This window comes from Heteronotia binoei, chromosome 3, assembly GCF_032191835.1.
Source record: "Heteronotia binoei isolate CCM8104 ecotype False Entrance Well chromosome 3, APGP_CSIRO_Hbin_v1, whole genome shotgun sequence".
Lineage (NCBI taxonomy): Eukaryota > Metazoa > Chordata > Lepidosauria > Squamata > Gekkonidae > Heteronotia > Heteronotia binoei.
In genome coordinates this window covers 105,111,016-105,137,284 of record NC_083225.1, presented here as the reverse complement: position 1 = coordinate 105,137,284, position 26,269 = coordinate 105,111,016, and the positions used below count along the sequence as shown (strand labels likewise).

At 41.9% G+C, this 26,269-nt stretch overlaps 1 protein-coding gene across 4 annotated transcripts in view; it reads right to left on the bottom strand.

Annotated features, from left to right (window-relative positions):
• The window catches only part of LTN1 (listerin E3 ubiquitin protein ligase 1), a 62,069-nt gene extending 40,373 nt beyond the window's left edge, over positions 1 to 21,696 (bottom strand). For 3 of the 4 annotated variants that reach the window (XM_060234362.1, XM_060234363.1, XM_060234361.1), the window contains exons 1-11: positions 21,527 to 21,643; positions 17,220 to 17,423; positions 15,257 to 15,355; positions 14,089 to 14,319; positions 13,455 to 13,507; positions 11,157 to 11,337; positions 9,502 to 9,675; positions 7,451 to 7,641; positions 6,934 to 7,081; positions 4,847 to 5,614; positions 4,110 to 4,151 (exon numbers count right to left, since the gene is read on the bottom strand). In XM_060234362.1, coding sequence (XP_060090345.1) covers positions 4,110 to 4,151; positions 4,847 to 5,614; positions 6,934 to 7,081; positions 7,451 to 7,641; positions 9,502 to 9,675; positions 11,157 to 11,337; positions 13,455 to 13,507; positions 14,089 to 14,319; positions 15,257 to 15,355; positions 17,220 to 17,423; positions 21,527 to 21,568 — 2,133 coding nt within the window. In that variant the 5' untranslated portion in view covers positions 21,569 to 21,643. Of the gene's footprint in view, positions 1 to 4,109; positions 4,152 to 4,846; positions 5,615 to 6,933; positions 7,082 to 7,450; positions 7,642 to 9,501; positions 9,676 to 11,156; positions 11,338 to 13,454; positions 13,508 to 14,088; positions 14,320 to 15,256; positions 15,356 to 17,219; positions 17,424 to 21,526 lie in introns of all 4 variants that reach the window. The other variant, XM_060234360.1, reaches the window with a different exon arrangement.
• Positions 21,697 to 26,269: the final 4,573 nt, after the last annotated feature.

Sequence of the window (26,269 nt, the reverse complement as noted above, 5' to 3'; positions counted from 1 at the left end):
GCTTATTAAAGCTTGCCAGAGACAGCTCAGATATCCTATACGGGGTATCGTGAATAGATCCCTTATGGAAGGGCATTTTCCAACACCTCTTAAAGAGACTGTGGTACGCCCTCTCTTGAAAAAATCAACACTAGACCTGGCCGAATTGGCACACTACCGGCCGGTCTCGAATTTACCCTTCTTGGGTAAAATTATTGAGAGGGCAGTGGCGTTGCAGTTACAGAGCTTTCTGGAGGACGCTTCTGTTTTAGATCCCCACCAGTCCGGCTTTCGCCCAGGGCATGGGGTGGAGACAGTGCTGGTCGCCCTGGTAGATGACCTCCAGCGGCACCTGGATCGAGGCAGCTCGGCAGTACTGATGTTGTTAGACCTATCGGCAGCGTTCAATACGGCCGACCATCGGTTGCTGACCTACCGTCTCGCCAACGCGGGGATTCAGGCGTTGGCCTTACAATGGCTTTCCTCTTTCCTTGATGGTCAGGGACAAAGGGTGGCGATTGGGGGTGAACTGTCCCGGAGACACGCGCTTGACTGAGGGGTGCCTCAGGGGGCGGTGCTCTCCCCGATGTTGTTTAACATCTACATGTGCCCCCTTGCCCAGATTGCCCGGAGGTATGGGCTGGGTTGTCACCAGTACGTTGATGTCACTCAGCTCTATCTGCTGATGGATGGATGGCCTGGCTGTGTCCCAGAAAATCTGGACCTGGTGCTGCAAGCCGTGGCTGGATGGTTTAGGCTGAGTAGACTGAAGCTAAATCCAGCGAAGACAGAGGTCCTTTGCCTGGGTTGTGGGGGTCCAGGAAGGGAAATCCCCCTACTGGCCTTTGATGGTGCACCACTAACAATGGAGCGCAAGGTCAGGAGCTTGGGGGTACTACTGGAGCCTGCCTTGACAATGGAGACTCAGATAGCAGCCACTGCTAAGTCCACATTTTTTCATCTTAGGCGGGCAAAGCAGTTGGTTCCCTTCCTGGAGCACGGCAACCTGGCAACAGTGATCCATGCAACGGTCACCTTAAGGCTGGACTACTGTAATGCCCTCTACATGAGGCTGCCCCTGTGCCGAACCCGGAAGTTGCAGCTAGTGCAGAACGCTGCGGCCTGGCTGTTATTAGGGCTGCCCAGGCGGGAGCACATTCAGCCAGAACTGCGGGAACTGCACTGGCTGCCAATAGTATACCGGGTTAGTTACAAGGTGCTGGTTATTACCTTTAAAGCCCTATATTGTCTAGGACCTATCTACCTTAGAGACCATCTCTCCCCACATGTTCCCCAGAGAGTACTTAGATCTGGATCACAAAATCTGCTAGTAATCCCCGGGGCTGAAGGAGGCCCGACTGAAATTGACCAGAGATAGGGCCTTTTCAATCACAGCCCCCTGCTGGTGGAACCAGTTACTGGATGAAGTGAGGGCCTTGAGGAACCTTGGACAGTTCCGCAAGGCCTGCAAGACTGTCCTCTTCCGGTTAGCATACAACTGACTGGCATTTAAGAACTTCGGAGGAAGCCCGTCACCATCAGATTAACACCAAATTAATAGACTGTTTCTGTTCCATCGTCTTAACTGTCTTAATTGTTTTAACTACTGTAAATTACTGAATATGTATTTTAATATTTATTAATGTTATTGTTCTATGCTTTTATGTTGTAAGCTGCCCTGAGCCTGCCTTGGTGGGGAGAGTGGGATATAAATCAAATAAATAAATAAATATTTAATTGAATAACTTAATAAACAGCTTAGTGTAAGAGGTCTGCCTTTTGGCGACACTGTTAAAAGCCATCCAGGTTATTAGATTCTGATACTGGTCTGGCAACAAAATTCAAATTGCAAAGATTTACAACAGAGAAAATTCAGATGACACAACCTGGCTTAAAGGGGGGGCATGACCACTAGATAACAATTGTTTCTGTCTAACAATAAGCTTAAAAATCCAGAATGCAATCCATTCAGATGAGACTTGAACACACTTACATTTTTCTAGACTGAATTTTAAATATAAAAGTTATGAAAATAAAAAATAAAGTTATAAAAAAGTTATGAAAACAATGGCCACAGGATTGGAAAAAGTCAGTTTATATTCCAATCCCAAAGAAGGGTAATGCCAAGGAATGTTCAAACTATCACACCATTGCACTCATTTCACATGCCAGCAAGGTCATGTAAAAGATCCTACAAGCTAGGCTTCAGCAGTATGTCGATCGGTAACTACCAGAAGTTTAAGCTGTGTCAGAGAGGTAGAGGAACTAGAGATCAAATTGCCAACATTCGCTGGATTATGGAGAAAGCACGGGAGTATCAGAAAAACTCTATTTCTGCTTCATTGACTACGCTAAAGTCTCTGTGTGAATCACAACAAACTGTAGCAAGTCCTTAAAGAGATGGGAGTACCAACCCACCTCACATGTCTCTTGAGAAACCTATATAAGGGTCAAGAAGCAACTGTCAGAACGGGATATGGAGCAACTGACTGGAATAGCAACTAAATAGGAAAAGGAGTTCAACAAGGATGTATATTGTCACCCTGCTTATTTAATTTATATGCAGAGTACATCATGCGGAATGCTGGCCTGGATGAAGCACAAACCGGAATTAAGATTGCCGGGAAAAACTTCAAATATACAGATGACACCACTCTAATGGCAGAAAGTGAAGAGGACCTAAAGAACCTCTTGTTGAAAGTGAAAGAGAGCACAAAAGTAGGCTTGAAACTCAACATCAAAAAAACTAAGATCATGGCATCTGGCCCCATCACACCTTGGCAAATAGGAGAAGACATGGAAGTAGTGACAGACTTCACATTTCTGGGATCCAAGATCACTACAGATAGTGACTGTAGCCATGAAATTAAAAGACGTTTGCTCCTTGGGAGGACAGATATGGCAAACCTAGGCAGTATAATAAAAAGTAGCGACATCACCCTGCCAACAAAAGTCCGTTTAGTCAAAGTGATGGTATTCTCAGTAGTAATGTATGGCTGTGAGAGTTGGACCATAAGGAAGGCCGAGTGCAGAAGAATAGATGCTTTTGAGTTGTGGTGCTGGAGAAGAATCTTGAGAGTCCCTTGGACTGCAAGAAGATCAACTCAGTCAGTCCTAAGGGAAATCAACCCAGACTGTTCCTTGGAAGGTCAGATGCTGAAGCTCAAATATTTTGGTCACCAAATGAGAAGAGAGCACTCACTGGAGAAGATCCTGATGCTGGGAAAGACAGAAGGCAAAAGAAGAAGGGGACAGCAAAAGATGAGATGGCTGGACAGTGTTACTGATGTAACTAACATGAATTTGAGCAAACTTTGGAGGATGGTGGAAGGCATGAGGGCCTGGCGTGACTTTGCCCATGGGGTTGCAAAGAGTTGGACTTGACTGTGTGACTGAACAACAACATGAAAATAACAATGGAGTCTTGTGGCACCTTAAATTTAGGCTTCCGTATCTCATGGGTTGGTAACAACCCAGTGCTTGCACAGGGGACTACCTTTACCTTTTTAAATTGACTAGTCTTTATGGTGCCAAAGAGCACTTTTTTCATGCAACAGACTAACACACTACCATGTTGGAAAAAATATGAACAGACACAGAAATAGGACCATCCTTTCAACAAAAAAACAATAACATAGTCCAGTAATAATAATTACCAATGGTCCTTTTTAGCCTTAGGCTAGCTGCTATTTTCAAAATAGACCCATGTTTCTCCTCAATCTAGCTCCAGAATATCTTTCAATTCACACAGCTAAAATGATACAATTTTAGAAATATGGAGTTTTACACATGTATAAAACCAATAAGAAAACTTATAATAAAAGACTACCAAGTTGTATGCATGACATGCCAGTCAACTGACAGAGCAAACACTGTAAACTGTCAATCAACTAATTATTTGACCGCAGTCTGTAGGAGGTGGCGGATTTTACTGTTCCATGACAACCCTTCATGCCCTCTTGGTACTGTTCCAGAAGGCTCCTGACCATTGGGGAGATTTCTCAAGGAGCTACTACCATCATGTGGGATGGTACCATCACATGGGAACCTGATGCCAAGTGGGACTGGAAATAATTATTCTGGACTCAAACCAACATGTATCAAGTAAAAACAAAAAAACCTGACAATACCTTTTGAATTATCTGAAGGAGAATCTTCCACTTCAGATCCATCTAAAACCAAAACAGGGAAAGATTAAATATTATGTAACATGGAGAGCCCTGCTAATTTCCTAGAGGGGCTTTAACTTTTTAGGGACCCCTCTCTCATAGATGTTCATATACACATGACCCACAAATTCATAATTAAGTCCCTTTTCTTAGTTTAGCAAGTTATACTGATTCTTCATGAGCTGATCGCATCTCAGCAAACTGATGCTACCTGGGGAAAGAGATCTGGATTCTTATTTATTTACCTCTTTGTTCTGATCACGAAATAAAAACACTGATGAAATTGCATTGTGAACAGCATCCCAGTTTATGAAGGTATGCTAAATGACTGGAATATTATTTTGCTTCAAAAGCTGTCATCAGTAGGTCATGTAAGTGCCCCATATTAATTTGGGACATACTAAGCATTTCATGACATACAGTAGATAAATAATGCGGGCTGTAAGAAATTTTTAAATCTAGTTAAAATCTAGTTTCAGGACTGCATTGATCCTGCTCATTTCAAATACTAAATACTGAAACTATATAATTCCCATCAGAATTATGTAAAAGAAATTTTAAAGTCACAGACAAGCATCAAACAAGCCAATTAACAATCCAAATTACTAAACTAACTTTGCAAATGATCACAGTCTACAAAATGAACATATGTAACAGAGATTTTGGATTTAAATATTCTGTTTATAAGAGAACTGTACCTTTGTTAAATCACTGAGAATATTTTCTCTCTCTATGGTGCTGTTACAACAATGAAGGACACTATACAAAATATCGACCAAAAAGTCTGTCTCTTTCCTCCAGTCTTCTTTCAGCCAATCTATTACATTTTCATACAGAAACTGGAGGGATGGATTTTCATACTGAGGTTTTATAGCTTCTTGAATATTGCTCCTACTCTCTAGAAGTACTTGGAAAACTCTACTAGAAGCAAAGTTGCTGAGCAGAGCAGAAAGGAACTTCAGGTGTTGGTCAGATCTTTGATCACTGGTGTAAACAATACTAAGTTCTGCAAGCATGCACACTAAATCTTCCAAAGGTTCTTTCCTTAGAGGGGAAAGATGCTGTGCATGAGAAATAATGCCAGGTTCACTGCTACTTTCCACATTCACATATGTCTCGATCTCAGTGTTGTTTTCAGCTTCAGTTTCTTCTGAAAATCTGATTTTTACAGCTTTTCTTTTGTTTTGTTTCATCTTCTTTTCCGGGTTCTGAAGGATTTCTAGCAAGCCGGACAGAGCAGCCAAAGCTTTCTCATCTGCATCTATTATGTCAACATGGACCACACAAACTTTTGAAAGTCCATCCCAAAAGTTTGACAACATTCTTTGGAAAGTGAGAGTTGTTTCTTCACAACTTGAACTTTCTGTTCTTGTTTCCCAAGAACTTAAAAGGTCTGCTACCTCATAAAACAAAGGTCCATTTTGCAATCTGGGCTCTTTAATCACAATGTCTATGAGAGGAATTAGCTGTAAAGAGGAACACAAATTAGTTTTAACATTGAGCAGACAATAGCTGTTTTTCATTAATTATTTTCCTATTACAAAAAAAGTTTTCAGTTATATGCTCATGAACACTGGAAAAAGTATCTGACCATTATGTAGGCTCAGATATGGGAAGAATTCAGGATTCTTGATTCCAAGGCAACCAGGTCAATGGTCCCTCTCTTGCAATACTGTAGCAGCAGGTGATTGATCTGCTGCAGTGTAGCGATGCAAGGCAGGGAGCAGCAGTCCACTACTTTCCTCCATATACCCCAACACCTGTTCAGAGCAAGGGAAATGGGTTCATCGTTATTTGACCTCACCCTGACATCATTTCACAGTCTACCCGACTACATGGCATGACTTCATTATGTTATGCAATCTTTCACTTGTCAAGATTATGTAGCAGAGAAAGACACATAAAAATGACACCAAAAATGGCATCAGCTAGGAATGTAGTCGGGCACAGAAAACTGAATGTTCTGAAAGGACCTTTTCAGAGAACTGTAAGCTTTCTCAAAGCCACATAAATTGCCCACCAGCTGTTCAGTGGTACACACTTGTCATAGTCCCAATTTGCTTAATAGATTCTTGTTTAATTGTAGGAATATTTCCAGTAACATTAATAAATAACCTAGAGAAACAAAAATGATATGAACGATTCACATACCCAGAACGAACTCCAGTTTTCTGGGTTATATTTCTGAGGATGCCAATCACAGTTGCTGGCAAAACGTCAGGTCTCACAATACCAAGACCACGGCCATACAGCCTGGAAAATCTACAACAACTAATGAACTCTGGCCATGAAAGCCTTCGACAATATATTGATTCGCATATCCTCTAACTCATTTTACCTGTTTTGCAATCTACTGTCTTGCCTTCACTTTCGCACTGAAAATTAGTTAGCACCAGCTAACTGCCTAGAAAATAACATGTAACAAATGAAGCTGGGTGAGAAGGAAAAGTTCCTCCAAGATTTTCAGAAGATTCCATGCCATTGACTCTCTATACCAAAGGAGTGTGTTTGCACACATATCAAGAAATACAAATTCAGCTTACACTACACCAACCCTTTGTTCCTTCCCATACCATCTCCAGTAAGTACAGAAAGCTTCAGATGAAATAGCAGAGGGTATGAGGAGGAAGCAAAGAAGCTATGAAAGGCAGCTAGGAGAGTTGTTCTGCCAATTTAATTCATAAATGCAATACACAGCTGGCATCTGGATCTAAATTCAAAATTGGTAAGTTTAGTTAAAAATAATCAAAACTCAATGGTATTTTGAGAACCTCATCATAAATACCTGATCACTTATAAGCATTTCTTGAATCTTAATGTCTTCTTCTTCTTCACCTATGTTCTGCAATATGATAAATCGCAAACATTCCATAAATGCCAATAAGATTGCAGAGCACTCTGAACGGCTAGTTGAAGCTCTTTCAGTCAATAGGCTAGGCAAACACAAAATTCAGAAACAAAATAAATTGCATTATTGACTTTGCATTGTCTATGATAAAAATGTAACTACTGATTTTATAAAGCACTACAATACTGATTAGAAATTTAGTATGGAAAAATAACAATGTAGGTAACAGTGTAGAGAAATGTAAATTTTGAAACCCAGATTAGAAGAATTAAAATAGCAAATTTTAGAAAAAACATTCATCAAGACACTATGGCTGACAGATACATGATATTTTAAACACTGAGATTAGACACCTGCAGTTTTTAATATGGTTTAAATATTGTGTTCTTTGTTATTTCCAGACACGGAGATAAAGTAATTATTTAAATGGATAACCAGAAATAGTTGTTCATACCCTTGAATTATGAAGGTGAAAAAGGTTCTAGTGAAGTCCAGCTTTGGTTCAGTAATGTCATGAGGAACCTTGCTAATGAAAGGTAACAGATTAGGATATATTATAGTAGCAAGACCTCGTCCTCCGTCTTGAAGTACTATCCATAACTTTGGCAGAACTCCTTTTCTGGCATTCACATGAGTCCAACAATCCTAGAAAATAATACAAGGTGCATAAGCCAACTGAGTGTTCTTTAATTCAGAATAGCTTCCTAATACAACTTTCAGTCTATTTTAAGAAATATTTACCCAGACTGCTTTATGCCACTTACCATGCAGATCAAAATCCCAATCTGCTGAATTCGGTCCACATTAGCAATTAAATCTATTCAAATATAACAACCTGGTTTCTCATTATGGAAATAAGATTTGTAAGTCCTTGGGTTTCTGAACTTCCATTCCACCTCTCCTTACCTGCACCTCAGAAGCTGAAGACTTCTTCACAAACTACTGTGCTGTCTTGACCAACCAAAACTTTGGTTTGCTCTCTTGTAATCAAACTAGGGTTTTAAACTATGGCATGTTGTATTGTGTGAGTACAACCAATATTACAAGTTCTAAAAAACATCTGAACAACTTAGATCAACTTTAAGTGCACAGATCATCTTGGCAGAACCCTCACTGATCTCTCTTACAGATTTTGATCTATATGACCTCTCTTCAGAAAGGCTGAAGAATATTGCCACATTCTGTTTTGGACCCAAGTCTCTATACACAGAGTAAGTGTTTTGTGCATCTTCCTCTCCCTTTCCTCAGTGCTTCCTCTTTACCCTCACAAAGTTGCTGGCAAGGGCTCAGAAGACCCCTGAAGAAAAATGGCAATCAGCACAGGAAGCTACAGAAAAAAAAGGAACTCAGCCACCACTATCACAACCCTGTAAACTTTTGTTCATGAAGCTTGTTATGCTCATACATTCTCTCTTTCTCATGAGGCAAAAAGCTCTTTAGCAGCAACTGTTATAAGAACATAAGAAGAGCCCTGCTGGATCTGACCATCTAGTACAACATCCTGTCTCACACAGTGGCCAACCAGTCCCTCTGGACAGCCAACAACAAGGCATAAAGGCTGAGACCTTCCCCTCATGTTATCTCCTGACTCCCTCAGTCACCATGGCTAGAAGCAATTGACAGATCTATCCTCCAAAGAACCTTGCTTTCATGTCCTCTCACATTGTAGTAATGACTTACAAGACTGCTCTGCAAGTTAATCGTAAACCTAAGGATCAAACTGTTTTTTCTAACCAAAAGAAAAATCAAAGCTCCAATTCATTGTGAATTGTATATTCACAATGCATATTCTTATTCCATAGGAGCAGCAGGACTATCAAACTCCTCTGAGAAACTCAATGCCTATAAAATGCCTATAAAATAATTAAACTGCTATAATGTGTATATGCACACATGTATTAGATTACAAGCATTGAGGCATTGCTGTTGAAGACACAGCTGCGCTGGGCAGGGCATATCTCCAGGATGGAAAACCACTGCCTTCCCACGATTGCCCTGTATGGCAAACTTTCCACTGGCCATCAAAATAGAGGGGCACCAAAGAAGAGGTACAAGGACTCCTTGAAGAAATCCCTTGGTACCTGTTGCATTAACCATCACCAGTGGTCTGACCTAGCCTCAGATCGCAAAGCATGGAGGCACACCATCCACCTGGCTGTCTCTTCCTTTGAGAACGCACGCATAGCTGGTCTTGAGGACAAAAGGAGATCGAGGAAGAATTGTACTGCTATAGCACCAACCCCAAATCAGACTTTTCCCTGCAGTCACTGTGGCCGGACCTGCCTGTCCCGCATTGGTCTTGTCAGCCACCAGCGAGCCTGCAACAGACGTGGACTACTGCACCTTTCTTAAATCTTCGTTCGCGAAGTCAAGCCAAGAAGAAGAGAGATTAGATTGCACTAGAAAAAAGCATGTTTACTAGATACCCGAAGTTTGTTTTCAGAAGAAAAGACTGAAAGATGAGCAAGCTGCACATAAGTGCAAGAATTCTGCCTCTTGCATTACCTCAATGGTTGCAAGGACATGAAGCACAGCTTCCCAAAGAGCAGGGCAAACAATAGCATCACTGTCATCAATGCTGAGAAGAACTGCTGGGCAAACTCTTGATGCTTCAGCTTTCACTGATTCAGGAACATATTGGCAAAGAGCAGAAATTAGTTCAAAAAAAGCTGAACAGACCTGGAGTACAAAAGAGAGGGGCTAAATGAAATCTTGCCAAACAGTGTCTGTAAAACTACAAATGTTTGTCATTTTCATAATATACCTGCATAGTTTGTTAAAATCTAAGACAAGAAAATATTTCATTAAGTATTAAGCCTTCCTATAGAATGCCAATACACTCACTAAAGCCACATACCAAGAAGTGCTTCAGATAAATCTACCCTAACTGAAGCAGCTGCTGTGCAAATTACAACCATAAATAAATTCTAGAACTTTACAAGTTTACAGGACATTACATTAAAGATAACAGGCAATATGAACCTCAAGAGTGATACACTTCTCTAAACCTCAACGTCAAGCGATATATTCCAAAGTAGAATGGTTTGAGAATCTGAACATACAAATTGAGTGCCCATGCAGAATCATGCTTGAGGGAGGGAGAGGATAAACAGTTAAACAATCTCCCCAACTGCCCCACCACACAGCTGTTTCAGCACTTGAAAATGCATAAGGGAGGAGAAACAAAAGCACCTCAGTTTGCAGGGTTCTGCCCCCACAGCATTTTAAAATCTCTTTAAAATAACATTGTCATCCACAACTCATACCGTGGATGCTGTCTAATTTGGCCCTTAATTACAAATAGGGGGGATTTCTAAGTCAAAATTGCCTGCAAACCACTCTCCTCCAGTGTAGAAGTTATCCTGGAATATTAGGTAGACACATGTACGGTTAGTGGGTAGTGAAAAAAAAGCACTGTACGCATATGAAGGGTATATTCAATCTCTTGCACGCCTTCAGATAACTATTACTGGCACAGATTTATTGAGATTGTATATAGTATTTTTCTGCAGTGAGAGTTGAGACTTAAGACTGACGCAATATTATGCTCCTTTGGCCTTCTGCAGTAAAGTATGTATTTTTTCTATAATTAAGTTCTAAAGCTTAAATTTCACAGAGCATTATGCCTCTTTTGTCTCAATCCGGGGGTGGGGGGTTGAGAGGAGTAAGGACAACAGTTTGACAGTGGATATTCACTGACAAGTAAAAGGCACTCTGTACATGTTCAGAGGCAAACGTTGCTTTACACAGGCAAGCTGCAGTAGTGTTTTGCAATTACTGATCAAAACCAGATACCAGACTGACTGAGATTGGGCATTCGTTACTTTGCCTCCCTACCTGCCATGACCTACCTACTCCTGAGATAAACAGAGTAGGCAACCCAGTTTTCTGATCAGTGTTTTCACTTATCATTGTAAATATTAAAGAGGGCAAAAACCAGGAAGACAGAAGTAGAGGACCCAAAGAGAAAAAGTTATAGAGCATAGTGGAAGAGAATAAATTTGATCAACACCAGCGCTCTTGTAATGTTTCTTCCTACATTCCTTCCAGGCTATCCAAACAAGAACACATACATTTCATCGTGGAAGCATAATTAATCCGCTATCTTAAAGGTCTGGTTTGAAAAGAAACTTTGATGAATGCAAAGGAGAGAAAAATACCTGGGGACTATTGTGCTTCCCATATTTCCAAAACTTGGTCTGAGACAGTAGAGGCATCAGTTTCTCTTCCAGTAAGCAATTCTCACTGCTAGGCAATACACAGAGCAGTTTCTTTAAAGCTAGCAAAGAACAGGTTAAAAGTCGAAAGAATTTGGCTTCCCTTTCTTCCTCTGGCACAGTTCTGAAAGAAAAAATGAATTAAATATATAACTTTGCAATTGCTGCAATACTAGTGCTACAAATTTTCCATCAGCGCTCAGAGAGGCGGTGGTCCGTCCCCTCTTGAAGAAAACATCGTTAGATCCGACCGAATTGGCACACTATCGGCCGGTATCGAATTTGCCCTTTTTGGGCAAACTTATCGAGAGGGCAGTGGCGTTGCAGCTACAGAGCTTCCTGGAGGACGCTTCTATCCTTGACCCCTACCAGTCTGGTTTTCGCCCGGGCCACGGGACGGAGACGGTGCTGGTCGCCCTGGTGGATGACCTTCAGCGGCATCTGGATCAAGGCGGCTCGGCAGTGCTGATGTTGTTGGACCTATCGGCAGCGTTCGATATGGTCGACCATCGGCTTCTGGCGCGCCGCCTTGCCGACGCAGGGATTCAGGGGTTGGCCTTGCAATGGTTTTCCTCTTTCCTTGACGGTCGGGGACAAAGGGTGGCGATTGGGGAGGAACTGTCCCGGAGACACACGCTTGATTGCGGGATGCCTCAAGGGGCGGTGCTCTCCCCGATGTTATTTAACATCTACATGCGCCCCCTTGCCCAGATTGCCCGAAGGTACGGGCTTGGGTGTCACCAATATGCTGATGACGCCCAGCTCTATCTGCTTATGGATGGCCGGCCCGCCTGCGCCCCAGAAAATTTGGACCGAGCGTTACAGGCAGTGGCTAGGTGGTTTAGGCTGAGCGGGCTGAAGCTGAATCCGGCGAAGACAGAGGTCCTGTGCCTTGGTCGCTGCGGCCCGGGAAGGGAAATCCCCCTGCCAGTTTTTGACGGCGCGCCACTAACAGCGTCGGGCAGGGTTAAGAGCCTGGGGGTGCTGTTGGAGCCTTCACTGACAATGGAGGCCCAGATAGCAGCCACTGCCAAGTCCGCGTTTTTTCACCTTCGGCGGGCGAAGCAGTTGGCCCCCTTCCTGGAACGTGACGACCTGGCAACAGTGATTCATGCTACGGTCACCTCGAGGTTAGACTACTGTAATGCCCTCTACATGGGGCTACCCTTGTGCCGGACCCGGAAACTGCAGTTGGTGCAGAACGCTGCTGCCCGGCTGTTATTAGGGCTCCCAAGACGGGAGCACATTCGGCCGGGGCTCCGGGATCTGCACTGGCTGCCAGTAATATTCCGAGTCCGGTACAAGGTGTTGGTTATTACCTTTAAAGCCCTATATGGCCTAGGACCTGTCTACCTTAGGGACCGTCTTTCCCCACACGTTCCCCAGAGAGTACTACGCTCGGGTTCACAAAACCTGTTGATAGTCCCCGGGCCAAAGGAGGCCCGTCTAAAATCCACCAGGGATCGGGCCTTCTCAGTAACGGCACCTTATTGGTGGAACCAGCTGCCGGAGGAGGTGCGGGCCCTGCGGGACCTAGGGCAGTTCCGCAGGGCCTGTAAGACAGCCCTCTTCCGGCAGGCCTATAATACTGACTGACAAGGAAATCTTTTGGATGGAACAAAATGCATCTGTAGACCGCCGGTTTTTATCTATCTTGCTTTTATTAATTTATGGCTTTAATTTTACTTGTAAGTGTTTTAAATTGTAGTATTTGTATTATCATGTTGTAAGCCGCCCTGAGACACTTCGGTGCGAAGGGCGGGGTATAAATCCCAATATAAATAAATAAATAAATAAATAAATAAATAATGTAAAGTTCAAATTCATAAGTAGACAAGCTAAGTTACTAAACTGGAATGTGCTAGCCAAGCAACGGCAGATAGATGGTGCTCTTCTAAAAAGAGAACTACTCTGATTCAACAGTTCTTGATGAGCAATAAAATTATGATGTACACAGAGAACTCTCAGCTAATTGGAATTAGTTGGCAGTTTTGCACACAAAAAATGAGCAGGTCTGTCCTTTCTAAATTCAATGGGAAAGCCTCTTTGTGTGGGAGACAAGTGTGTACACAAAGAGCTGAAGAATGGGGAAAATGTTTCCTCTCATGTAGCATGACAGATTTGGAGCATACCCAAAGTCTTTCTTATTTTCAATAAACACCATCAGTTTTACAAACTTATTGAAATTAACACAACATAATAAACTTTATTACTTTCCATATTACAATTAAATATACATACTGTGGATCACTTAGTGTGTCTGGTGTTTCTTTTAGAAGATGATCTTCTACCACCTGGACAAAAACAAAATATTTAATGCCATGAATGGGAAAAACTCATAATCAGAAAAAGAAATTAATAAAATTACTACATTTTGGCATTCTATTCAATATTATACTTTTCAAACTGTAAAATAATGGTCAAATGAATCTTGAATAAAGTCTATATTTTTTTATTATTTAAAGACATTCTTCTACCCATGATGACAGCAGCACTAGTATTTCCTAAAAGAGATATATTTGTTAGGAGCTCAGGGCAGCATACATGTTTCTCCTCCCCTCCATTTTATTAAAAAATAAATCAATAATAAAGGTCAGTGTGAATTTGTGGAACCTAGGTTAGTAGTGCCTGCAGCACAGCATCCCCTCCTCTTCCTTCCTGTCTTCTTGGAACTAGCCATTTGGATTGTCTGCTTTTGTTTGTCTTCACAACATCTGCCACTTACATACTGATTCATGCATGAAATAATCTAAGGACAACATAAACATTCAATATTAGAATTTCTAAGGAAAGAAAAAAAGAATGTGGTGCTTTTAAACTACAAAATACCATCTGCTTAAAGCTTTAAAACAGCCATACAAAGAGGAAAACTCACATTCAGAATTTCACTTTTACAAAAGATTAAGGCTTCAGGTTGTTTGCTTGGTGGAAAAGCTTTTTCAAATGCTACTTTAGCTGCTGATGCAGCTGGAGAATAAGTATCGCACTGAGCTATCAGCCAGTATCCCATAAGACTTTTTAAATGAGGAGCCAAATTTTTCTTAACTTTCAGAATCAGTTGCTCAAAAGCTTGTTGTGTTGCTTCTCGGACCCGGCGATCATGGTCCTGTAAAACATGTTAAAAATATATGTATACCTATACAGATGAATACACATACACATCTTAAAAGCACTGAGTTGGCACCAGACAACTGAGAATGAACAGAGCTTGAGGAAAACTCTTTACCCCTAAACTCCCTGGAAAATCTGCTCTTGAGAGTCAGGAAACCTTAAGAATGGAGTTGGATATAATGGTACAGAAGGCTGCAGAGAGAAAATCCCCCATTCTTATGCAAGTTCCTGATCTTTTTGTATAAAAATTCATGCAAAAACTAGGATAAAGTTATTGCTGCCAATTCCCTTTTCAACTGCAGCCCACTGCTATATCCCATGCTATTTATAAGGGTCTCTAGCACCCTGGAATAACATTTTGGGGACACAGAGACTACAGAAAGAAGTGGATGGTAGCAAAGATCTCTTCCACAAGTTCTACTTTATTTGGGATTGTCTGGATCAAGCTTCTGGGTTGGATCCAGGCTAAATTTTCCATCGCTGGAACAGAACTTTCCTGCCTCCCCCCTCCCACTGCTGCTCATTGATCTCCAAAACATGCTTCTGAGCGCTCTGAGGAACCACATGGTGAGAGCTCTGCAGCAAGAAGACAAAACTGGTAGAAATTGCCAATGCAATCTAGAGCCAGTCTTTTTTATATATAATCCAGTTTTTACTGACAAATACAGAAACTATCTGCATATTAGTTACTATATATATTAGAAACTATATATATTAGTTAAAGATTAATACATAGAAGGCAGTGCAAGTTTTCCTATACTGTTCTGTAACCATAAAACAAAGTGGTTCTTTGTTAGGCTTTAAACATTCTTTAAAGCAATCAACCTGTCAAAAATACAATTAAATGAACCACTGATTACTTTGACAATTATTGTGATACATTTTGAGAGGCACAGCGTGATCGAATTTTGCCATAATCTTTCAATACTTACAATGGATATTTTACAATAAATTCTAGACCAGTAAGGTAGAACTCCTTTAACAGTCTCTGTTTCTCTCTCTTTACACATCGTCCCAAATTCCTGCATAGCCTAAAATTAAAAACCAAATTTTAAGAATTTACAACATTTTTAAAAAGCAAGCTGATAATTTATGAGGCTTTTCACATGTCACTGGATACTTTATTAAGTGAACTCATTTCATCTGACTTGCTTCTACAGCAGTGTTTTTGCGGGTGAAAAGACTTCCATAAGCAGAACATAATGTTCCAGCCTCACATTATTCCATGGCAGATGGAACACCCCTAAATCCTAGGGGACCTCCTGGAGCAGGATGGGGTGGGGGGAAATCTGAGGTACCCCAAGAAGGGAGAGACAGGAAAGTTGAACTCCACAGGCTAAAATCGTTGCTCCCAAACAAGTGCTGCTCTGGATCCAAGCTATTAATTTAAGATGTACAACATTAAAATCTGTGTACTTAATGTCGCATCTATTTTCATCAGTACCGGATAATAATTTTATAAGACAAATAAAGGGAAGGTTATCAAACATTTTTAAAGCCCCCACTTCAGATACTACTGCTTACTAAGAAACATGTATAATCCAGAGAAAAAGTGTGTAATTTAATGAAGGGGAGCTCATAGAGATTTCAGAACATTACTTTCCTTTGTATATTTCATTTTTGGAATACATGGGATTTAATAATTAAAAACAATGAAAATAATACATAGTTTGCCTCTTTTTAAAATACACACGAACATACAAATAAACACACACGTGTGTGTGTGTGGATAGACAGGTATCACTGGACTTCTGTATCTCTGTGTGTGTGTATATATGAAGATACAGAAGTCCAGTGATATCTGTGTGTGTTTGTCTGTATGTGTGTGTGTGTGTTTGTGTATATATATATATATATATATATATATATATATATATATATATACACACACACACACACACACACACAGGCCTTTCTCTGTAGAAAAAGCTCAGCAGGAACTCATTTACATATTAGGCCACACACCCTGACACCAAGTCAGCCAGAACTGTGTTCCTGCTTAAAAAAACATACATACACATACATACAGAAGTCCAGTGACACCTTAAAGACTAACAAAATTTTGGCATGAACTTTCAAGCAAATTGTAATAAATCAACAATCACATTCAGCCACTATGGCACCAAGATAACTGCAAGCAAACTTAACTAATTTTTTAACCCTACAAAGCAAACATTTGTGTACAAAACTGAAAATGAAAAGACAGGTGTACAAATTATTTTTCATTTATTTTGTCTATATTTATATTAAATCAGGGGTGGGGAACCTCCGTCCCAAGGGTTGTATGTGGCCCTCGGGGATTGCTGGGCTGAACAAGGTCATGTGGCAGCCTCTCTGGGGCCTGGCTGGCCAGTGAGGATTGTGGGTCCAGCTGCGTTGTGCAGCAGCCTCCCCAGGGCCAGGCAGGGATCACAGGGCCCAGATGTACTGTGCGGCGGCCTCCCTGGGGCCTGGCTGGCCGGCCAGAATTGCTGCAGGGCCTGGAAAAGTTACTGTCGCAGTTCAGTTTGCACTTGATTATCCCAGATGGTGTGGCCTAATACGCTAATGTGTGTGTGACCTATTATGCTAATATTAGGGGATGTGGTCTAATATGCTGAGTTCCTGCTGGGCTTTTTCTACAAAAAAGCCCTGGACATATGCATTTGCCTAAGGCAGCGGGCCGTGTGTGTGTGAGATTAATCTCTCCCCACATGACTTCAAATAGAAAAACAATTATTTGCATTAATTTTGCTGGCCTGAATCATTCTCCCTTGGTGGAGAACTGTTTTTTAAACTGATAATTTTGTATGGCCCGCGAATGATGTTATAAATATCCATATGGTCTTGGCATAAAAAAGGTTCCCCACCCCGGTTTTAAATGATGAACCTTTAAAAACTGTGCAACAGGCCTACCTTTAATTTGGTCGTAACATCTCTTTTGGAAAGTTTTCGCAGTACCATTCGAAAGTCAGCATCTACAAGGCTATCTATTTCTTCAGCTCCTTGAACTGCAGGAACATATCCTAGATCGCCCGGAGAAGTGCCAAAACCAATAAACCCAGAAACAGTTCCTCGTTCTTTGGCCAGAAGTTCTGCTGCTCTACCACTGCTGGAGGGCTGTTTTTAACGAAAAAGGGATTACATTTACAACACATTACTAAAGTTTACATTCACTGAAAACCTTGTTTAGTTTTATCTTTGTGTCCAAGGCCTACAACTCTGCATATTATGACTTGCTTGCCTGCCTTTGGGCATCTCTTTTTGCTCTAAGTAACAGTGTAAGCCAAAATGCCCTCAAAACAAGGTTGGGGAATTGTCAGGTGGGCACCTGGCTCACTCAGGATCTTTTTACCTGTGTATACAGGATTCCACGTCCAGAAAAGTAATGCTTAAAATATTAAGAACTCTAATTAAGTAAAACAATTATAATTTATTAAGAAAAATATAGGCTTCCATAGAAGATAAAATACTCATAAAAACACACATTCAGTCCTAAGAAAAATAAATAGATATAGAGACAACACATGGGTAGACAAACAGAGCGATATTTACCTATCGTAGTCTTCGAGGAAGGCTCCAATGGCGACAAATTGGGGATGGATCTATGCAGCGGAATTGGGATACTGATAGAAGCACACCTGTGGGTAGCTAGTCCACAGATTGTAAGGACTCTCTTGAGCCCTTAGGGGATGGGAGGTACGAGGGAGGAGGAAGGTGGTCAGCTGGTGCATGACCTCACGAAAAGGGGAGGCTTCGCAGTGACCATAAGGGCTGGACTACTATGATAGCCAATGAAAAGTTCATTGGTGTCACCTAATTGGGTGCTTGCTCTTGACCAATGGACTTGCCTGGATCCTGGATACCTGAGAGAACTTTCAGGTTGAAATGGACCAGGGGGAGGCTCCAAAGTGACAGTTGGGGAGAAGAATGGAAAGATTACTTGGGTGGGGAGATACTTAGGACTATTGGACTTGTCTAAAAGGAGAGTCAAATCATGGCCTAGGCAACACCCAGTCTATACAAAGGAACTTGGCTCTGGCTGAAGATGGTCTTCCTCTTCTTCTGTCTTCTGGGCACCAGTCTTTGTCTAGAGTTCCGTCAAACAAAGAAAGTGGCGGTTGGACAATTAACCACTCCTGGGGTGGGTGGGTAGGTTGCTTGCAGGCATAGGTGACATCTGGTGTGTATGTGAGCTGTCTGCTTCGCTGGAATGGAGTCAAGCCTGGTAGGAAGATGGCTGCATGGGGTGTTAGCCCTCCACGGTGGATTCCATGGTCAGAACTTCAAAATCGTTCACCTGGATAGCTCCTGGCGGCACAGTCTCTTCCGCTCCATGGCTGAGATGGACATCATATGGAACGACGGGAAACCATCTGTTCTCCTGGTGGGCACTCTTGTACCGGTTTAGAGTGTCTTTGTAGCGTTATGGCTGCTTGTACTGCATAAGTGCCTTTTGCCCCTGGATAGGTTTACCCACACTCTCTGGCCAGACGTGTGTGAGTCACTTCTCCAGGTGCTCTGGCAACCAAGCTGGTAATCACAATGTTCTGTAAGGTGGTTTTTCCTCACAACAGGACCAGCCAGATGCCCTGAATTGCTAACCCTAGGGGGCAGTTACCAGAACATTTTAGATTTGTCCTCTAGTTACACTCCAGCTTGTTCAAAGTTTTACCTGCCATTTATTTCTGCTCTTGTAGTGTTCACTTGAATTGAACTTTTGAGATAATTCTGGGGCAGCCAAACATGCATGCTGTTTTAGTACAACAACAGCGGCATTCAGATGTCAAGAACAAGCCACAATTTGTTCCTGATGTTCATCTCAAGTCTAGTTCATTCTCAGGTTTGCATGCTGCCTTCACTCCCCTTAGTTCAAAATAATCAAAACGGGACATCCAAATTCAACCAACATACCTAATTTGAGATTAGCTTTTTTCTCTAGTAACCAGGATTCTAACCCAAGGGAACCTAAAGAATAAAACTAGCGTTTGAGACTTATTCACATCACAAAGAAATCATGGTTGGTTCATGAGAAATTAATGCAGAGAAAAAGTTGTGCAGTACCTTAGAAGGCTAGAACAAGACTCTTCAGTTTTTGTTTACAACTGGTTCTGATTTATTAAGCTGTTAAACTCTTGTCCTCCACACATTTCTGTCATACATACATATGTACGTGTATGCATGACTTTTTTTGAGCAGGAACGCACAGGAATGCAATTCCGGCTGGCTTGGTGTCAGGGGGTGTGGTCTAAAACACAATTGAGGCCCTGGTGGGCTTTTCCTACAAAAAAACCCCTATGTGAAACAATGGTGATGTCAGAGGTGTTGCCTAATATGCAAATGAGTTCCTGCTGGGCTTTTTCTATAAAAGAAGCCCTATGTATACACCAACACATTCACTGCTGCCAACCACATTCAGCTATAGGCGGAATAGACATAATCATAAGAGAACTTGTATGTTTTTAGATGTTTGTGCATAGACTATTTGCCAAATTCTGATGAATAATCAGATGCTGAAGTGAGACAAGTGGATATGTTCTTAATTCCAGCTTTATATGCCTATTCCCACCAGCAATAAATGTCTGAAATCGGAACAAAGCCTCTTATACTTTTCCTCAGCTGACTTTCCAGCTGTTATCTTTTTTTTTGCTCATGCTACTCTTTGAAACACCATGTACATGAGTGATACTATATAAATGAATAAATAAAGTTAGCATACCAGGAACAGGTGCAAGGGAAAGGGGCTACAACTTGGAGAAACAAATGGACTTTTATCTGTACGTGGTTGTTTATGCAAGGACAGAATAAAGAATACCAGCCACCAACTATTCTAGGATGAGAAAACCTTCCATTTCAGAGAGCAATTCCATTGTTAGAAGTTCAACCATACAAATGGAAAATGTAAATTAGGTAACATTTAATTTGCACTGATAGGAGGGTCTGGAGTGACTTGGTCCATGGGGTAACAAAGAGTTGGACTCGACTGAACAACGAAAAGCAGCTAGGTATTTTGGTCTCACAGAGCTCTGTGAATCACTGTCCCTCCCCCAAATAAAAGTGTGGACACATGTACTCAGATGGATTGAAGTCTCTTAAAACCTAAAAAATTACAGATCAGACTTTCAGCAATATTAATTGTCAATATTTAGGGGTTTAATGCTGGTTTAAATTTAAACTATTTATTGTACCTCTTTTTGTTTTAAGCTGCCCTGAGCCCTGCTTGCAGGGAAGAGCAGTCTAATAAATCCAAACTCATAATAATAAAAATAATATTAATTTGTCTAAAACTTAGGTTATTTACAAGATTACTTATCCAAGCAAAATTTCAGATTAAAAGGCCAACTTTTTGGATTTAAAATAAATATAATTTTTAGACTTTATACTGGTAGATCCAGGTAACTAAGGCAACCATCTACTATAAAACCTCTTCCCTGGCTATATAATTCTGTATTAACTTGTCCCCAGGTCAGCACTATATTTATATGGAGTCCACACAGAAGCCATACACCTAAAGAAAGTCACCACATCATAGCAAAATAGCCATTCATCCAACTCACTCTCTTAAAAACTGTGTGTACATAAAGCGACATCAAGCTGTGGCCAATTTATGGCACCCCATAGGATCTTCAAAGCAAGTGATTAAGCAGAGGTGGTCTGCCGAGGGCTGCCTCGGCAAAGTTTTCCTTGGCAATGATCTCCCATCAAGAAACCAATGTTGTTTAACTTCCGAAATCTAAGAAGATCAGGGAATAAATACTATAGCATTCCACATCCCTTCTTAACAATTACAACACTTTGATTAATTCAGTCAAGGTTGTATAGACTTTCTGGTTATGATCAAAACACGGTAAGAGTTAGAGTTTCCTAGGCTAGGCCCGGTTCGCTGCCTATTTTCCCTTCCCGGCGGTCTGGCCGCGCGTTCACCTGTCACTCCTCCCCCTCGTCGCACACCGTATTTAAGAGGAGTGCTGTGCGAATAGATGCGGAGACGTGTCAGTGAAAAGTAACTAACAGGAGTTACAGGACACAATCGCGTTTCACACTTCTGCTGCCTCCGCCTCTTAGCCGAAGGGACGGCTACTCCTAGCCAGAGTTTCCTCCCAGCCTGGCCAAATGTTCCCCCTCCCTTGCCCAACCCCGTGACAGTTAAAAGCGGCCCTCCAGCCCGGAGAAGAAGAGAAACACCAGGCAGTCCCGCCTCGCAGTCGCACGGAGTGTCTCACCCGCACGTTGCCTTTCGTTCGCTGCTTATTCTTGCCTCCCATGGCAGCCCCAGCGACGATGTCGTAATCAAACAAGGAGCCCGAGCCGGCCAGAGGAAGAGGGGACGAGAGTTTCCGGGGCAGACAGAGGAAGCGAAAGGAATTGTGGAGAAGCCGCGGGTGTCTCCTCCCTTCACAGCCGCTGGGGTAGCCGCCGAGAAGAGTTTTCTGAAAGCAGTGAGCTGATAGGCGCTCTTCCCGGTTAATATATCTGTGTATTGCAGTGGCTTTTATTCACTCTATTTAAAGTCTGTCTTTCTCACCGAGAATTAAGGCGGGTTATAAAGTTTGAAAACAGTGGTTTAACTCTTGTAAAAAGGTAAAGGTAGTCCCCTGTGCAATTACCAGTAGTTACCGAGTCTGGGGTGATGTCGCATAACGATGTTTTCGCGGCAGACTTTTTAACGGAGTGGTTTGCCATTGTGTTCCCCAGTCATCCACACTTTTCCCCCCAGCAAGCTGGATACTCATTTTACCGACCTCGGAAGGATGGAATCCTGAGTCAACCTTGAGGCAGCTACCTGAAACTAGCTTCCTCCGGGATTGAACTCAGGTCATGAGCAGAGAGCTTGGGCTGCAATACTGCAATTTTACCACTCTGTGCCAGGGCACTGTTCTGGAATAAAGAATCATCTCCTGAGGTTGGAGGTACCTTATGCAACAATTTGTTCACCAAATCTCACTTTTTAAACAAATTTTGAATTTACTTTGAACAGCAACTCATGGTATCAAGACCTCGAGTCAAGGAATAACAAAGTCCAATAATTCAGCTGTTTATTTCAAGTACCATAAGGCAGTACACCATCTTTAATAAGATTCATGTCTTAGCTCAGTGACTCTCTTTTTAGCCCCTCAGCCTAACCATTATAATTCAAGTGTAAAGCCTAGCAAAGCAACTGCAAGTTTGGGCAGGACTCACTCCCCCCACAAGTCTTGGAGTCCAAGTGGTTATCTGTGCTTCCTTAGTGACTGACCTTGGTCGGTAGAAACAGCTTCAATAAGAAGTTCCTCAGATAAGCATGCAGAGAGCAAGATGAGCTAAGCAGGAATGCATTCAAGCCAAATGATAATGTTACAGCAAAGAAACTATGGCAAGAGGAATACAGATAACTCTTGACACATGGGTGCTTCTTTGGTTCTCCTGTTCCAACCAATAGGCAGAAAGGATTTCCAAATACAATTGATAATTTTGATAGATCAGTTACATTTCGATACATCTGTAACTGAACAGATTTTTTTTTTCAGTTTAGGACAGGAGTGTTCAAACTATTGTGGTATAAAGGCTTCTTTGAGCTAGATCATTAACAGATTGTTCACCATTACTAACTTCCCCTGAAATCTGCAAGAGAGAACAGAACAGAGTTAGCAAACACCTGTCTGGTCTGCTTGCAGAATAACTGTATGCCAGGCTATTTTGCTCAGCTGCAGGGCCAACTCTGTTCCCAAGGAACTGAGGCGAACTGAGGCATCCCAACATTTTTCCAGATTTTTTTTTTACATTTATGCCAAACAGTGTTGCCTATACTCCTAGCATTTTACTCTCCATTCGTCCATACCCAGCATTTATTTTTATTTTATTTATTGCCCACCATCCTCAGTGAGACTCAAAGTGGATTACACAATGTGAATGCATATAATTTTGAAGCCAAATTAGACACGAGATATTAAAAAATACAGAAAATGATATCACCCATTCCAGTCCGGCTTCTGTCCAGGCCATGGGACGGAGACGGTGCTGGTTGCCCTTATGGATGACCTCCTGAGACATCTGGATCAAGGCGGCTCGGCAGTACTGCTCCTATTAGACCTGACGGCTGCATTCGACACAGTCGACCACCAGCTGCTGTCTTGCCAACGTGGGGATACAGCGGTCTGCCTTACAGTGGTTCTAGTCTTTCCTCCAAGGTCGGGGACAAAGGGTGGTGATTGGGGAAATGCTGTCCCAGAGACACCCACTTATTTGTGGGGTGCCCCAAGGGGCAGTTCTTTCCCCAATGTTGTTTAATATCTGTAGGTGCCCCCTTGCCCAGATGGTCAGGAGGTATGGGCTGGGTTGTCATCAGTATGCAGATGACACTCAGCTCTATCTATTGATGGGTGGCTGGTTCGGCTGTGCCCCGGAGAATTTGGACCTGGCACTGCAAGCCGTGGTATCATGGCTCAGGCTGAGTTGACTAAAGCTGAATCCAACGAAGACGGAGGTTCTCTATCTAAGTCGCAGTGGCCCAGGAAGGATGATCTACCAGCCTTTGTTGGGGTGCCATTGATGCCAGCATCGAGGGTTAAGAGCTTGGGAGTGCTTCTGGAGTCCTCTTTAACTATGGAGGCCCAAGTAGCAGCCACTGCCAGTGCTGCATTTTTTCACCTTTGGCAAACACGACAGTTGGTCCCCTTCTTTGAGCGCGGCAATTTGGCAATGGTGATCCATGCCTCAGTCACCTCAAGAATTGATTACTGTAACACTCTCTACGTGGGGCTGCCCTTGACTCAGATTCCGAAGCTGCAGTTGGTACAGAATGCTGCAACAAGGCTACTAATGGGGCTTCCCAATCAGGAGCACATTCAGCCTGTGCTGAGAGCGCTGCACTGGCTGCCTGTTGCGTACCAAATCCGTTTCAAGATCCTGGTATTAACCTTCAAAGCCTAGAACTTACCTGTCTGCAGGACTGCCTTGCCCCACATGTTCCCCAGAGAGCACTGTGATCAAGCTCTTAAAATCTTTTGGCTGTCCCTGGGCTAAAAGAGACTAGGCTTAATTCCACCAGAGCAAGAGCCTTCTTGGTTGCGGCCCCAATACTTCGGAACACCCTCCCAGAAGCCATCAGGGCCTTGTGGGATTTATCGCAGTTCCACAGGGCCTGCAAGACTGAACTGTTTCGGATGACAACATCTAATGGGAGAGGGATGCCACCACATCTGGATCAATCATGCTTTAGTACTAACTGTCTAGGATCTGTACGCATGAGAAAGAAAATATTACATGATTCGCCTGAAGTAGCACCATTGCCATTTATCTGATTGTTTTAATATTGTTTTTGTTTGCTGCCTATTTTATGCTGTTAGCCACCTTGAGTCTGTATAGAATGGGCGGGATATAAATATAACGTAAATAAATGAATAAATAAAATGAGCATAAGAACAAAGCAATGAAAGTAGGATAATACGAACAGCAAACAGTACATACTATGCACAGTTATATTTGCAGTCTCGTTGCTTTTATAAAAGCATCTTCCTAAACCATTTTTAATATAATATAGCCCTGTTACTTCTATAAAACTGCTTTCTGGGACAATTTCCAGAGGGCCATCAAACAAAATAAAGTTGCCAAAGGGGGATTCAGCAAGCTAAAATTGTGAGGAGGATCTATAAACCATCATCTAAGATGTAAATTCTTTTGGAAAAATTGGATGCTAAACCTTGTTTTCATTTGCACTTTGCCAACCCAAATTGACCTGCAGAGGTGTCCCTGACTCCTCCAATGCATCAGGATCTATTTCTGCCTGTTACTCTATCCTTATACAAAGGATTTTGTCTTACCTGATTTTGTAAAAAAAATAATAAGACAGTCTATTCACTGGAATTGGTCCTCCTTTGAACCATAAATGGATGCTGCCACCAACCCTCCATTTTTATTCATATGTCCTCTTCATGTCTTGACTTGGAAAGAGCTTTGAATAGGCCAGTAAACAAGTTTGGGCCATCAGTACAACAAAGACAGAAGAACCAGCAGAGTAAACAGATCCATGCTTGATCTAACCACACTTATTGGAAGAAAAGAGACTTTCTGGGTAATGCCTTACTTGTCCAGTCACTGCCATATTATTAATATAAGCCCTTGAATATTAATAAGTGTGCCTTTACCATAAAACGATCCTTATTATTAGTATTCTTCTAAATAATTTGCACTCGTATTTGCATTCCCAACAAATAGGTCTGATTGTCACAAAAACGTAATTAACACTATTTGGAATTGCTCACCAAATATCATTAATTAGAACACGAGCACTCCTGAACACACTGTCTTCCTGCCTGGAGGCCTCCTCTGTATTTACTTATACAGAAAAACTGTTAAGGACCTTAAACCATTCTTTTGGTTAGTCAGGTGGCATACCTAAATGTCCATTTTGCTCCCCCCCTTTTCACACCAAGAAATAGTCTTTTTAAAATTCAAGCTAATTGCTATATAATTGGTGTAAAAATCAGTTAGACATGAATTTTGGCCTGCCCAGGACAACATCTTGTGAAGTGCAGAGCACCTGTTCTAGACACCTGAAACATGTCTATAACCTTTGGGACACCTCCCTTGGTATTTGAATCTCAGTTGGGACAGACCCTGCTTGCTCCATCACTTTCTAACCCACATTCACCCTAGTTATTTAGCCCTTCATCTCCCCTTTTGATCAGAACACGTTGTGTTAGGGCTGGGCCTAGGCTTGATAAATTCTGGCATCAGGTCACGATGGCATCTAGAAATTTCATTATGACACCTAGCACTTTTCAGCATGATTTTATAGTAGAGTGTTTCAGCAGTCCTCAATGGAAGTATAAAACTTATTTCTCAACAGCGTATGTTTTGCAGTTTGACATAAAAATACAGGTGCATTAAGTTTGTGTCACTGCTTTTTTAATAAAAAGAATCCATTTCTTAACCAGTTGCTTTCAATTAAATGGAGCAATAACGAATAAATTGAGAAGATAGGTTAG